This window comes from Augochlora pura, chromosome 10 (genome assembly GCF_028453695.1).
Source record: "Augochlora pura isolate Apur16 chromosome 10, APUR_v2.2.1, whole genome shotgun sequence".
NCBI classification, from domain to species: domain Eukaryota; kingdom Metazoa; phylum Arthropoda; class Insecta; order Hymenoptera; family Halictidae; genus Augochlora; species Augochlora pura.
Window position 1 is genome coordinate 32,767,535 of NC_135781.1, and position 14,882 is coordinate 32,782,416.

At 44.5% G+C, this 14,882-nt stretch overlaps 1 protein-coding gene across 2 annotated transcripts in view; it reads left to right on the forward strand.

Moving 5' to 3' along the window:
- Window positions 1-7,055: 7,055 nt before the first annotated feature.
- The window catches only part of Cmpy (crimpy), a 125,251-nt gene continuing 117,424 nt past the window's right edge, over window positions 7,056-14,882 (forward strand). Inside the window, exons 1-3 of one of the 2 annotated variants that reach the window (XM_078191986.1) lie at window positions 7,056-7,277; window positions 8,142-8,552; window positions 13,984-14,126. In XM_078191986.1, coding sequence (XP_078048112.1) covers window positions 8,407-8,552; window positions 13,984-14,126 — 289 coding nt within the window. In that variant the 5' untranslated portion in view covers window positions 7,056-7,277; window positions 8,142-8,406. Of the gene's footprint in view, window positions 8,553-13,983; window positions 14,127-14,882 lie in introns of both variants that reach the window. The other variant, XM_078191985.1, reaches the window with a different exon arrangement.

Consider the following 14,882-nt stretch of genomic DNA (forward strand, 5'->3'; position numbering starts at 1 on the left):
CTAGGCGGTGCAAAGAGATTCTACCGCGCGTCGAATCGTTAAACGCTGCGGAGCGTTGCATGTTTAATTATCATTTGAATATGCGACCTTATTATACCATTTAGGGCAATTTACATTTAGCAGTTTCGCTCTTCTAACAAATACCAAAAGGTTTGAATATAATAAGAAATGAAAGGTTTCTATTATTTATTAAATAGTTGAAAATTTTTTTATGATACTCGCTGTGATTAAATTAAGAGAATTTTTATCGAAGCTTTTAATCTATTTACCGAATCCTCCCTTTTTATAAAAATATACCAAAATTCGTCATTATGACTTTCACATTTTTACTGTAATTAAAGGCGAAGAATTATTATTTGTTATTTTATCCATAAAATAATTTTCGATTTTTGAATTATAACAGCAATAGTAGTTATGGATTTTAACGGATAAACCAGTTTCGCTATAGCAGTCCGGTATATCACGCATAATTTCATCGATCTACCTGATGCGATTTCGCGTGCTCGACGAATTCGATTTCGGTCCTCGATTATCGACGAAATCGACCGGATTTCGGCTCGAGAAACTGTTATGTATCCTTCATTGAGATGTGGCGCCCGTCGCGCGGACGCATAAATATTATATTATTATACGGCACGAGTCGCGCGAACGAAGCCCCGCAACGATAGCCGGGGAATACTAACGATAAACCTTTGTGCCCGCGGATGCACCTGTCTGATTCTATGCTATATCTGAATGGAAGGTACGAGGCTATATCCGTAACTGTAAGAAAGAAGAATATTGCGGATGGATCTTGGACGAGATAGCGTCGCGATCTCGATCGTCGATGGATTTTATTGCGACGACGATACGAATTGTCGAAATCCAGCGAAGCGGGATTATACGATACACTATTAGACAATAGTACGGTCTATAACAATTGGTAAAAGTGTGTCGAGAATTCTAATATTACAAATTTTAATTATATCAATATTCTAACAATTTTTAAAATTTTAGTAGAATTGAAATTCCAATAATATGAAAATTACAATAATATTCCAACAATATTAAAAATTCTTTGACTTTGATAAAAATTATTTTGAAAAGTAATATAACAATTTTTAGCGACGCCTTAGAATTACTATTCGAGTGCAGAGCGTGAAACCCCATTTTGTAACATTTATTTAAATAATATGAATTTGCATTGTCAACGTAAAAATAGCAAAATAGATTGACGAATCGGTGCCAACTATCCCGACAATAGGAAAACTGCGTACTGTTTTCCATCGAGGACGAAAAAGGAAGAAGGTCCGCGTCACCCTCCCCGAATTCGTTGGCGTCAAGCATCCCGATCATAATCACCCGAGGTCGCGTTTTCGACGGCATTAGACTTCGTGGCGCCATCATGTAACTCGTAGCACAGTTCACCGTTCTACCGAGCCACGAAAATTTCATTTTCGTGTCAAGTATCTCGGATGCGCGCCGACCACCATACTCCGCTCCAAATACCGTGCCCTCGAATCTAATGAATGTTTCTCGCCGCGTGAATCATTCCAAGAATAAATCTACGTCGCTCCTAAACTCCATTAATAATACTAAACGCCATTGGAATATCGCCGCGAACAATATACCCCCACATAGGTTGCTTAATTACTTTATAATGAAATTACCGAACAACTAGTTCGGAAATTCCTGGAACATTAATTTTAATTAGAAATAGTTTAGCACTAGCATTATTGTTTAAGCAGACTAATCGGCATCAATCGGTGTGATAGGTATTGTTTTCTAGCATTGTGCTGGATATGCAAGTAAATTTTATATTATTTTGTAGTAGCAAATTTTTTAAATGAGACTTTGTTAGGCTAGAATATAGTTTTGCAATAACGGCGTTTAATACTCTTGTTTTTAAACATAAAAATTCATATATTTCTATAAATCGTGAACTAAACGATGGAGACATTGTTGGCATAAAAGGTAAACTGAGTAAAGCAAAATGTACAGTGTAAATATACGAAGGATCGTCTAGCAATGTACCAAGACAGCCGTTTCACTCCGAGACCAGGACGAAATGCGCGATATTCGTTCGCGAGCCATATCTCCGTAGAGGCTCGCATAACGGTCCGCAGTCTATTTACAAGCAACTCATCACAAACAAGTTTAATCTTCCGCCTAGAGTTAATTGCCCCGGTAGCGACCCTACTGCAACAAGCGCGTATCGAGGTCGCCGTTAATCTCTGAAACAAACGCGACGGAAGTAATCTCTCCGCGAGCCTAACGCGAGCGAGCCTGGCGCCGATTTCGATGATCGAATACCCCGAAGGACGCGTCCCTCTAGGGTCGTAGGGTCTAAGCCGCGTGTTCCCGCAACCCCCCTGTGAAACATCGCCGTTGGATTTTCACCGAGGAATCTCTCCTAATGTACTCACTTTCTCGCGTTACGAGCCGCTGGCGATGTTCGCAAAGATTCGAGCGCTCCTCAGGCTTGGCGACGATGCTCTCCAGCGTCCGGTCGCTGTCTTCGCATTAGATCCAACGGAAGCGGCCGATGAAGGGGATGGAAGATGGACACCGGGTCGCTCGGCTGCTGCTTTGTGATCGGCGTTTCGTCTGATCGGTGTTCGCGGTTTCTTTTTCTTTCTTTTTTTGCTCTCGGACGCCGCACGCAGAAAGGAAGATGGTTTCGGTGCACGCGCGAACCACGGGAGGAGACTGCGAGGAACGGTGTCGGCGTTCGATTTCCCCCTCTCGTTTTGTCTCTCTCTCCTGTTCCTTCCCTGGTAGGCCGGCTCGCTTCCTCCCGTCCGGCACCCCCACGACGGGGGTGGTGCATGCGCGTCGCTCCGGCGACGGACGTTGCTGACGCCACTGCCGGCGATGAACGGGAGTTCGTTTTTAGGCGGCTCGATATTGACAGTGCTCGAGGATCGAGCACTGTGGTGCTTCATGGGGGACCGCGGGGATGATTTTTCTGGGGAACCTTGGGTTATTCTCCCGCTGAAATCTCCGGGATCCTACGTACCGACCGACACGGCCGGGCCACTTTTCGGGGGTTGCCGGCATCGATTTCTTCCCGTGTTACTTCTTCGCCGACGAGATGTACACATCGAAATTGCACGCTCGAATTTTGGGCGACGACGTGCTTATGGCGATTCAGGGGTGCTGCGACGTTGCCGAGAACTTGATTGAATTCGCTGCGAATTTATGCCTCGCCCGGAGGGTTGTAGAATTTCGGAGAGCGAGATGTTTGCTGGTTTTATTTTCCTAGAATAAGTGACGATAGGTTATCTTTCATTTTTATTATTATTGTTATTATGTTACATTTAGAACTGGCGTCAAGATAAATTTTTAATTATGTCAATGTTCTAACAAGATTAACAATTTTAGTACAATTGAAATTCCAATAATAGTAAAATTCCAACAATATTAAAAATTTTAATAGAATTGAAATTCCAATAATATTATAATTCCAATAATATTCTAGCAATATTAAAAATTTTAGTACAATTGAAATTCCAATAATAGTAAAATTCCAACACTATTAATTGTTTTCTCTTGAAGATACCATTAAAAATCGACGATATGAATTCAAAATCCCGAAGGAGAATTCTTTCATTTCCACTAACATAACCTGACATATTTACCAGGATACTTTCCGCGTGGTCATCGTTTATAGAAAGATTGATGGACAAACGGAAAACGCAGAACTTCGACTGGACGAGCAGACCGGCGCTGCTGGTATTAAAACGGAGTCAATTATATCTCGTTCCCCGATACTTTGTTCTACGAGGCTGACCATTGAACTTCATTGTCCTGGATTCTATTGTTTGCCGGCGTACGTTGGCGAGAAGATGCTGCCGTTTGAAAGCGGAATGTATCGCTTACGAGAGATATTCCACTGTATGCACTCGAATGCAAAACTCCGCGACGTAAAATCTAGCTTGGACTACGTGGTAGCTAGACTTAATAAATCATCGTGCAATTAATCTGGGATCAGCTCGGCAATTAAAATTACCACGGGTGAAATTGTAGCGCTTGGATAAAATTTGACGTCCTAATTTTCACTTCAAAATTAAAGTAACGTTTGGCCTCTCGAATATTATATTTAGTATTAAATATATTTATTTATATATTATATTTAGCATTTGGATAGGAAAACTCGGGTCCATTAGGACTTCTGGCTATTAATTTAAATTTCCTTGAGAAGACTGGAAGGCGTGAAAAGAAAATAAATAAAATAATAAATGATCCGAGGCATATAAGGTTATATTTTACGATCACGTGCGAGTTTGAAGAACATTTTTTCCTGACATAACCTGACATTTTTTCCCGTGTAAACGTAAGATTCTATTTCGCATCGGATCGAAATCTCTGTACCAAAACATTGTGTTCTGCGGTTTAGCACGAGGTCGATGACCGTAAAACGAGTTTCTGCTCTATCGCCACGTAATCGCGATACTACGCGAATAATTCAGGTATTACTCATAAGGCAGCGCCGATACGACACACCGTGCATATAGTTTACGTTAAATCAGTTTCCAGGAAGCATAAATCCTCCGACAGTTTCCAGCCTCGGCCCGCGATCCAGATTTTCATCGCGTAATTTCCTTTGCTAAATATTTCCGCGCGATCGAGCACAGGATCGCCGTGTCGCTATATTAAAAACGGAACTGTAGAAGGTTTCATTAAACGAGTCCCACGGTGAACGAAACGGAGGGCGGTAATTAAAACGTCTAACAGAGTCAGGTTATGTCAGGTTATGGTGATACAATCGTAATGGACGTCGCGGAGAAGTCTCTATTTGTTACGGTTCGTTTTTTAACGCGAGTTCACGGATGAGAAAAACTGGTTTAATCTCGGCCGACAACACCGGTAGCATCAAACAGGGCTTCCACTAATTAGTCACAAGTTAGTCGCGAGTCAGTACACAGGCTTCTGTGCATACTGTTGCAGACCCGGTGGTATACATATGTAGACCATTACGGAAGTCTTACACTAGCTAAGCATTGAAGAACTGAATAACATTAGGTGTTAGTGAATTTAGACGAGCGTTTAATTTAAGGAGAGCGTGGACTTCAATTTGTGCTTCGCGGACGAGCGATGGTTCTAATAATTTTAATTTGATATTTCTAATAAATTTCTAAGATCAATTAGTGTATCTTTATAGTTCTGACAACTGACACGAAAATAGTTATAATAATGAATTTTGTGTTAGAAACATTCATATTCAAGTATCTATAACAATTATTTATTCAGAGAAAAAGTGTAAATATTTGATATTTTTTTATTATTGTTAAACACTGTCTTTATTGGTTCAATATTTATAATAGGGCTACATATATACCTCGTCTGTGATAATATATTTAATATTAACATAAATGAGATATCGGAGATACCTTGTTCGTAATGATACTTTACTTTGTTCGTTATACATCGTTATACTTAATTATACTTTAGTTTATACTAGATCCGTTCCTTTGTGCTTATACCAGAGGCTTAGCTTGACAGTTTCACGCTTTCGCCACTGCCTCAGATAGCGCTGTGCGTATCATCAAGATGAGATCAAGTCTCTTTTCTTTCCGCAATATCTTCTGCACATTATTAATTCAATGGCGAGAACTAATAGAGCTAGCTTTTCAAAATATTGTTTTATAAATATTCCTGTGTCTACAGAATAATTTTATTCACTATGGATACATCAAACTCAATAATGTTTTAAATCCATGTATGTATTGCCGATATACAGACATTTTAGTTTAGACCTTTCGCCGCTAGATGGTGCGTCGATTTCAATACCCGTGAAACGCATATATTTCTACATAACCATAATTAGCCATAATAGTAGCAATTTATAGTATAAGTTCGTTGCTTGGAATTAATATAAATATTCTTAGACTAGAAATATTTTGTTTAAGAAACCGACGCCAAGATATTTACGTTTTCCTGTTTAAAGAACAGGAGTGTAACAGGTTGCTTGAAATGTTTTTCCAAAGTCTTCGTTAAAGAACTTATTAACAACTAACGAACTTATTAACAACTTTCGCAGGTTTGCATAAAAGTTAGAAGACCGTAATACATAACAGATGCGCGTCTGCTTGCAAAGAACATCGATTCCCGAAATCATTGCAACAAATCGGTCGCTGTGAATCGATTCTGAGGAAAATGGCAAGCACCGGAACCACGCGGACGATGTGATGGAAAAAATCGGTTGAAATTACGATGCTCTAATTACGGTAGCGTTGCATTTTTTAAGCTGACACGAACGTTTCGCGTTTGAGTTCGTTGGGATGCGAAAACGGGAATGAGTCAACTATAGAACTGACCAACGAATCTCGTAGAACGTTCTCTCGGGAATACAGTAATGGGTCCGTCTTCCTGCACAACTCGAAATCATAACCTAAACCTTTAGCGAGGATCGATAAAGAAAGTTTTTGCTCCGACTGGCTGATTGAGACATCATCCACTGTGGATTGGATGTGTGATAAAATGTTAGGAATCTGCTTAATGGTAATGAAAAAAGCATGCAGGACTGGGTCCCAAGTTAAAAGAGCCTTTACTTGGTTCTTTTTTTAGATCATTTTTTCAAATTCCAAAGTAAGTACTAATAATAATTATAACCGTAAATTCAGTTTAAGTTAGCTGAACATTTTACCACACGATGTTCTATAAATCGGCTTTTCACATCAACCTGTGAATCGGTTGTCACGGCAACTAATAATTCATCTATTATTGAGGTAACAATGTTAGATTGTACTACTGTAAGCTTCCATGTTATTATATAATTCTTTTAATCGTAGATACCTTGGCTAACCCTGGCAGCGTCAAGTCAGCTTATCAGGCAAACAATTGGTAGCAAAAGAGCAAGGCATAGGACCCAGTGGGCCCAACAGACACCAAAGTGGGGCCACGAGACATTCGCCAGGAGAACGGTTCGCAGCAGCAGCCAAGGGTGAACGGGTGGTTGGGTTGATGGGTGGACGGGTGACAGGGTATGCTCAGGGCGCCGACGCGAGGCGTCGCGGCGCTTGGCGCCGCTTCACGCCGCTGCGCGTCGTGAGAGCCGATCGTCGGCCAGTACACGTTCGTTTTGGTAATCGAGCGCATCGCGTTCTCGCCGCGGTTTGCGATCGTTCGATAACGTCGTCCCGTCAAATTCCGCGTCGATCCACGTCGATCCGCGTCGAAACCGCGCCGATTCGCGCTGTGCACGACGTTGCCATGAGCGTGAGGGATAGCGTAGAATCAAAGGAAGCGCGGCTTCCGTCGCGATTACTATGATATCCTGCGACCGCACGATTCTCGTAAATATCCTCCAACCGCGGGGTCGGAAGGCTACATTTTTTCTCACGCGTTTCCTATCGAGTTCGGATCGGCCTACAAGCCTCGATTATATCCCCGCATAGTCTTCCCTCCTCCGTATCGTGTCTGGTAACCGGGCCGATTCGACAACGGCGATAACGAGCGAGACTCCTATGTAAATCGTCTAGTCCGACGGCCGACCGCGTTCTCGCCAACCAGCCCTTAATCCAGGCCAAAGTAGACGCGTGCCACGTTGTACCAGGCATTAACGATCGTTACGGGACTAGAGACGGCAAGTAGTCGATCCTCCGGAGAGCGAGCGACGTTTTTCGGTGAAAGCTTTCTCTCCCGATCGTCGGCGCGCGTGGTCTTCCGCAGTAGCGTACACCGTACTATTACCGTCGCACCGTTTACTGCATCCGTCGCGACGCGACGCGTATCGTAACGAACGGTGTCCTCGCTTTCAACTAGGTCCCACGAAATTCGAGCGTGTTGCATCAGGGCTACGAGCGTATGCGGCAATGCGGCTGTTCTGGCGCCCGCTATCTACCCTTGTAATTTAACTACGCTCTCGTCCCGAGCATAGTTCGCGTCGTCGTAGCGCGTCGAGACTTCCGCAGTACCCGGCCACGGTATTTCGACTACGATCTTGATCATTAATCGGTCGTAACCGGTCCTTTGTTTTTCGACAATTTTATCTGCCGTTTCCAGTACGATTTGTCTCGCGAGGGATCCGCGGAGAGGTGTCCGGACTCGATAGAAAGCCCGTAGACCGCGTTCAGGGTGCACGGTGCGTCGTGTACCGCGATCGGGCCGCCAAACGGTGGCGAACGGTTGACGAACGGGGTGCCCCGCACGTGTCCAAGTGTACCGCAGGTGGTGAATCCGAGATGTACCGTGCCACCGCGCGTTATCCTGTCGCGATGAACTGGTAACGCCTGCGGCAACTTTCCTCGTGATTACGGCGAAATAGAGAGAGAGAGAGATAAAGAAGAATATATAAAGACAAAGAGACAGACAGAAGAAAAGAGAGAGAGAGAGAGCGAAGGAGAGAGACTAGAAAACAAAGGGTACGAACGGTGGAGCTGGTGCGTGCGGCGCGGGGGCCATAGATCGAAAGGAAGGAGAAAAATGAGGGCCTCGTTGCTGTTGCTGGGGGGCATCGTGGTACTCTCGGTCGCGGTCGCAAGGGCTCTTTCGTGTGTGTGCTCGCCCCTCGAGTGTGACGTTCTTACGGACGAGGATTGCCCCGGAGGCCTTACCTCGGACCCCTGCGGGTGAGTTGCGCTAGTTTCTATTTTCATGTCACGGAAAATCGCTCTCTATCCTACGCTGGATGCCGGACGAGTTATTTATATTAACCCACCCCACGCCCCCCTCTGAAGTCGAATGGCCTTCGATGCAGAGAGACGAGTGCAGGGTCGTTGCGACCCTTAATAAACTTTTCATTGCAAATTAGCCCCGGCAAGGAATCGTATATGAAAACCCATCTCGAAGAGCGCGCACTTTATTGCCTTTTAGCTTGCCGCGCGGCTATCGCGTTGTCGCGAAAGTGATTTACCTGTTTTTTTTTTTTTACACAAAATGCAATAGCTTTGAAATAGCTCAGTGATTCATGAAACAAGCGCACTTTTTGTATGATTTTTAAAAAGAGATTTAGAGTATATTATCTCATGCTTCTTGCGTATAAATTTTTTGCAAGTTACATAAATGAATAGAGCATATTATTTCATGCTTTTTGCAGATAAATTTCTTGCACTTTCAAAAATATCGAACCGACTTAACTCACTGGTCAAACTGACCCTGATGCGCAAGGTTTAATATACAGCAACGGACAAGAAACGAAGCTGCAACATTCCTTAAAAATTCAGCAGCTTCTCGCTTCTTAGGTTAATCCCCGTATCCATCATCGGCTATCCGTCCGGCGTTCATCTTCCTAAAACATGGACGAAGCAGCAGCATAGATCTCCGATATCGGCAATTATTTTCTCCATAAATTTCGATCTATTAGCGAGTCCTGTAATTCCTTCCACAAATCCTGGTACCTTGACATTTATTTGCAACTATCTCGCTGGAACGTTTACCACGGCCAGCATACCAATCGATTCAGCGTTTCGCGATAAAGTCGGTGCCGGTGTTCGGCAGTAGGCTCCGGGGGTGGTTTAGGTTCGTAGTCGCTACTCGACCCGCGTATCCCGGCGAGCCCTTCGCAGCGATTCGGCGGGTATTCCGCTGGAGTGTTCTTTTGCTCGGTTCCGTTGCCAACAAAACCGATTAAACCTCGAGTTGTATATGCATTCTATGAAGTCGATTCGCTGCGGCGCAGCGATAGCCGTTTGTAACGTTTCGACAGAGAGAGAGAGAGAGAGAGGGAGTAGCGGCTGTCGGAGACGCGACCGCGGCTGTCATTTGTACAGCAGTTTGACTGGCGCCGGGCACATGCCGGTTACACGAAAAACGCAGCGAAAAAAAAAATATTGTATCGAAGATCCGTCGATTTCGATCTGGACGATCTTGACGTCAAAGCGCCCAGCGAGCGGAGCTTATCGAATCCATTTGCGTTCGTTGACCGCGCCGCATGATAAATAGCGTGGAGTATAGTAGAGTCGAGGGTGCATGTAGAGCATAGGTCATAGGTTCCTATCAGCCGCCGGTTTATCGCGCCGAACCCCCCGCGCGAGTGCGTTGTTCGCGAAATATCAATCTTCATTTTTCGGGAAGCGTTACAACCCCGCTAGCATCGCGACACCGATTCATCCCCTCCCTCCGTCCACCGGCGGGATGCAGTCGATCTTTTCAAACGCCTGATAATCGAGCCGCGAGCAATTAAAATCCGCAGGTGAAACAAGGCCGAGCGTTCTTTTTTTAAAGCGGCGATGCCGGGCAAGACAAAAATTCTGTTCTTTGTTGCGCGCGAGGTCTTTTGTGCGAATGAGCCGCGGGGGAATTTTATTCCGATGTTTCTAGGGAAAATAGGGCACGACAAAGGGATGCTGGAGCGCGCGCTTGCATTCGAACTGGAGATCGATCAGAGGCGTCGATCACCCGAATTTTATGCAGCTTTCTATTTCGTGTACGTGCGAATCTCGCGACGCGTCGTTCGCCGTCGAGTTTAGCGCGTCTCGCGCTGATTTTTCTGTGTACCTTGGTGTGTGTAATATACCGTATCTTATCGGCATCGAGGGCTGATTGCTAGCATTTTTATGTCTGGATAAAGGGCTAGATTTACACGTTAAGGCTTTCTGTGAATTCATACGGAAATGTTCTTAGAATCTTTGTTGAATTTCAACGAGTAGGTGGAATAGGAAAATCAATCGAATTGTTGACTATTTTCCATACTCTGACGTCACCTTTTTATGTTTACTTTTTACCGGGTTTAATAATGTTAATTAATGAAGACGTCTCGTAGAAATAGGACATATTTCATATCCTTTAGTATATCTCGCTTTTCTTCCAATTTTTTTCTTCTCGTTTCTACTCCGATTTTCTTCATTTTTATTTTAGAAAAGAGTCGAAAGTTTTCCGGCATTTTCCCCCTTTAGCGGCTTCCTACAATTTTGAGAAAAATGTGACTTATGTTGGACATCGAGCCGCGTGTTATAGAATTTTTTCAGACTTTTCAGTTGCAAGCTGTGATCATCAAAAATGAAAAACCAAAAAATAATCGGAAAATCGAAGATCTCTGGAAAACTAACATATTTGTTATTTTTACATTAATTCCCTGATAAGGTACCCATCACGGCACGTGTACTCAATTTTTCTCAGATTTTTTGCTCGATTGCAACATTGTCAAACAAAATTTTGTTTATTATTAGTTGTCGCGTCGAAACGAACAATTTTTTAACCTCGCAAATGCGAATGAAGCGAGTAAAAAAATTGTGACGAGCGAGGTTACGATCAATAGAACGCGTAACAAAATTGATCTTCAAAATACATCGACGCAGTTGAGTGGTTAAATGCCGTGAATCGTCTCCTTCGAACACTCGATTCGCTCCATAGAAGCTAAACGGTGCTCGCAGCATCGGTAGGATCATTGTGTTAGCTTTGTGCGGCGTAGACGGGGCCTTTTTCCACCGCTCCATAGAACCCGTAGAACCATAGAACCATTAGAGGGGCGGTCCGTCCGCGCGGCCGTGAACGCGAAAACGCCAGAGTCTCGGCGGTTCGAAAACGCCGTTGCGCTGCTCTCGCGCGTGTAACCCGCGAGCAACGATTTCCACGTGAAACACACGTCCTTCATCGCAAAAGTTAAGAACTGCCTCGTACAATTTGATTTCTCTTTCCCTCTGTGCACGCGGCCCGCATTTGAATAACGCTTAACGCTTTACACTTTACGCTTAATGCTTTGCGCTTTCCGCGCTTCGCGATTAACGCTTTATGCTTTGCTCGCAAACGGGAAAGGAGAGGACCGCGAAAGAAATCCTCCGCGCTGGCAGCTCGCATTAAAAATTTCCTTGACACTAAAACATTAAGCTACCATGTCCCGCGGTTCTAACTAATTTTCCATGAAGCACTCTTTTTCAGCTTGCGCGAAGATTACTTTACTTTCTCGCCGTGCGATATTTTTTTGTTTACGCGACGGGAATGTATATGTATATGTATGTATGTACATAGACATCGCGCCGCCGCGTTTCTCGACATCGGACCAATACGATCGAATCGAGCTCGCTTGGTAGCAGTTTTATATCAACCCTTTGCACTCGAAGCCGTTTTAACACTTTACCGACCAGCTTTTTACCGATAATCTATAAATCAGTCACGCCGATCAATAATTTGCTATCTATTACCGAGGTATTACCGTATAATTTTTTAACCTCTCAGGCACGGCAGGACTTTGAGCAAATCAAGTTTTTCACAACTAAATTACCATTTTTTCTTAATATATATATTTTTTCCGTACATCTATATATAGTGCAAATTACGTATATTCTTTTCTTAATGTATTATATATACACGCTTTCACTTCGATAATTAATAAAATCTCGTCAGAGTCACTGCTCGAGTGCAAACGGTTAATCCCCGTGCGTTCGCGGTAACGCCGCCGAACAAAGCACCGTGCAAGGTGGTAAATTTCGGTCGTACGAAAACAGTTGGCTCGAAAATCTAACAGAAAAAAAAGACCCCGGCGGCCGGCGAGCGAAGTCAACGGGCGACGGGACTGACCTCCTTCTCCCGCAAATGAGGGTCCATAAAAACACGAGTTTGCATAAACATCCCCCGCGCGCGCATTCCCCGTAATAACTTCGCTTTGAAGTCGGCTGATTGCTACGCGGAACGAATGCCGTAAATGCTTGATTAAAAGGGAAACTATGGGTGGGGGGAGGGGCGAGTGTACGCGAATTACACGCGTCGCCATCGGCCGACGGGAACTGGTTTGCGCGGGGTCGCCGGATGCGGGTGGCGCACGATAAGGAGCAATGGAAGAAGAAGAAGAAGAAGAAGGAGGAGGAGGAGGTGGAGGAGGCGGGGAAGGCAATATAAAAGGATTGATTGTCCTACGACCGTACCGCGAGGCGAAGTAATAAAATTGCTCGTCGCAGTCGGATATTTTCTGTGCGGTGCGCGCCGGGCTTCTTCTGGCCCCCGCGTATTTTCTTTTTTCATCTCGTATTTCCTGTCACTCTGTTTCCACGTTTCCGCCGTTGCAACCCCCCCCCCCCCCTCTCGCCGGCGTAGTATTCCATCGTCGCTCGATCCCGCCGCGAGCGTGCGGCGGGCGTTAACTCCGGACCGTCCGCACAACCTTCCCCCATCCCTCGCCTCCCCTCCCACCCATCCCTCCCCTCCCCAGGTCAATACAACTATAAGCCGACTGAAACGTCATTTAGCTGCAATGCCGCGGTGGCTTTATTAGATACGTTTCCAACCTGCTTTCATACCGGCGAGGACAACCGTATTTATTTCGATAAGGTTTCATGAGCCGACCTTGCTCCCGGCCCCGACCGGCAAACCACGACGATTCAATTTCCACGGAGAGATGCTCGGCACCCTTAACCCTTCCCAATAGAGAGGCGACTTTGGTAAAAATTGTTTCGTCGCGTTTTAAAATAATCCTCGGGCTCGCCGAAATTATTTATATTCGAGGAGGCTGATTTTATTCGCACAAGATGCAATTATAAATCACAGGAAACGGAAGTGCTTTGGAAAAATTATTTTCAATTCAGACCTAACCTTTTGCACTCGAGTGACGACTCTGAGGCACCGCTGCTAATTGTTACATCACGTTCCAAAATAATATTTCTATTATGAAAACTTACGTTTAAAAAATTATTAAAAGCGTTACTGTTTTTGTGTGAGTTACAAGATTCGATTTCAATTGAACATAACCTCTTTACCTTGTAAAATGGAAATTCTATATGTTCGAAAAATTATTTTAGAATTACGGTTGAAATGGCTTCGAGTGCAAAGGGTTAACCTTTATATTATTATATAGTATAATATTACTTTATTATAAGTAAATTGATATTATTATTGCATAGATATTTGCTCTTATAGTTACAGATAACTGCACTTTATTGCATAGAATAGAAATACTACGAGTCAGGAATATTATTTCATATTTACAGTTAAAATGTTACTTCGAGTGCATAGGGTTAAAAATATTAAGGATAAATAAGTGCTACTCAACGCAGCATAAAACGAGTTATAGCGCAAGGTGTTAAAATGATTGTAATTTGTTTTATTAACGAATCCACGTCTAATTTCCAGATGCTGCAAAGTATGCGCCCGCGTCGAAGGCGAGCCGTGCGGCGGCCCGTTCGGCTTCTCCGGGAGCTGTGCGCACGGGCTCCAGTGCGTCATCAAAAATCTGTTGCCCAGCACGCGGGAGGTCGGCGAGGGTATCTGCACGAGTAAGCACGAATTCATATTTACTTTCGCTGTTCGATCGCCGGCCACGCGAGCCTCGCAACCGCCGATTGCCGCTAATCGGTCCCGTCTCGCGAGAAATTTCGTGCGCCAGATTATCGCGCGCGCGGCCCTGTTCGCTATTGCCGCGCCATGGCTCGCCGCTGTTCGCGACTAATGATCCCGCATAAACAGCCGGTCGATTGTTTTCCCGGGAAACGCTGATGCTGTACGCGAGCATTGCCGGCGAAGTGTCGATTTAATTGGAACGGGAACGAAAATTAAAGCGAGCATGGCGACGAGAAATAACGCGAGAGAAAGAGAAAGAGAAAGAGAATGAGAGAGAGGAAGAGAAAGAGAATGAGAGAATGAGACAGGGAAGGAGTGGAAAGGGAACGGGTGCAATAGGATCGCGCGCGACTCTGCGCCCCGCGCGCCATTTTATTCTTCCGTTCGTTGCCGCGATTTGTAATGTCATACGACGGCGTCAAACATAATGGCGCGATTCTCTGTGGCGCAGTTGCTATTGACATAAAGAGGGGCGCGTCGCGAATAATTACCAGGAGACGTTAATTGTCGTTAAACGAACCCGAGAGCTCGCGCGCGCGCGCGCGCTTTTAAACGACGCGACGTTAACGAGGACGGTCTTTAACGAGTGTGATAATCGATACGCGATGGTAATAATAGTAATACGCCGTGAGAATAGATAATATTACGGTGCGAGAGACCGTTTCACCCTGTTTATTCTTCGCCGATCTGAT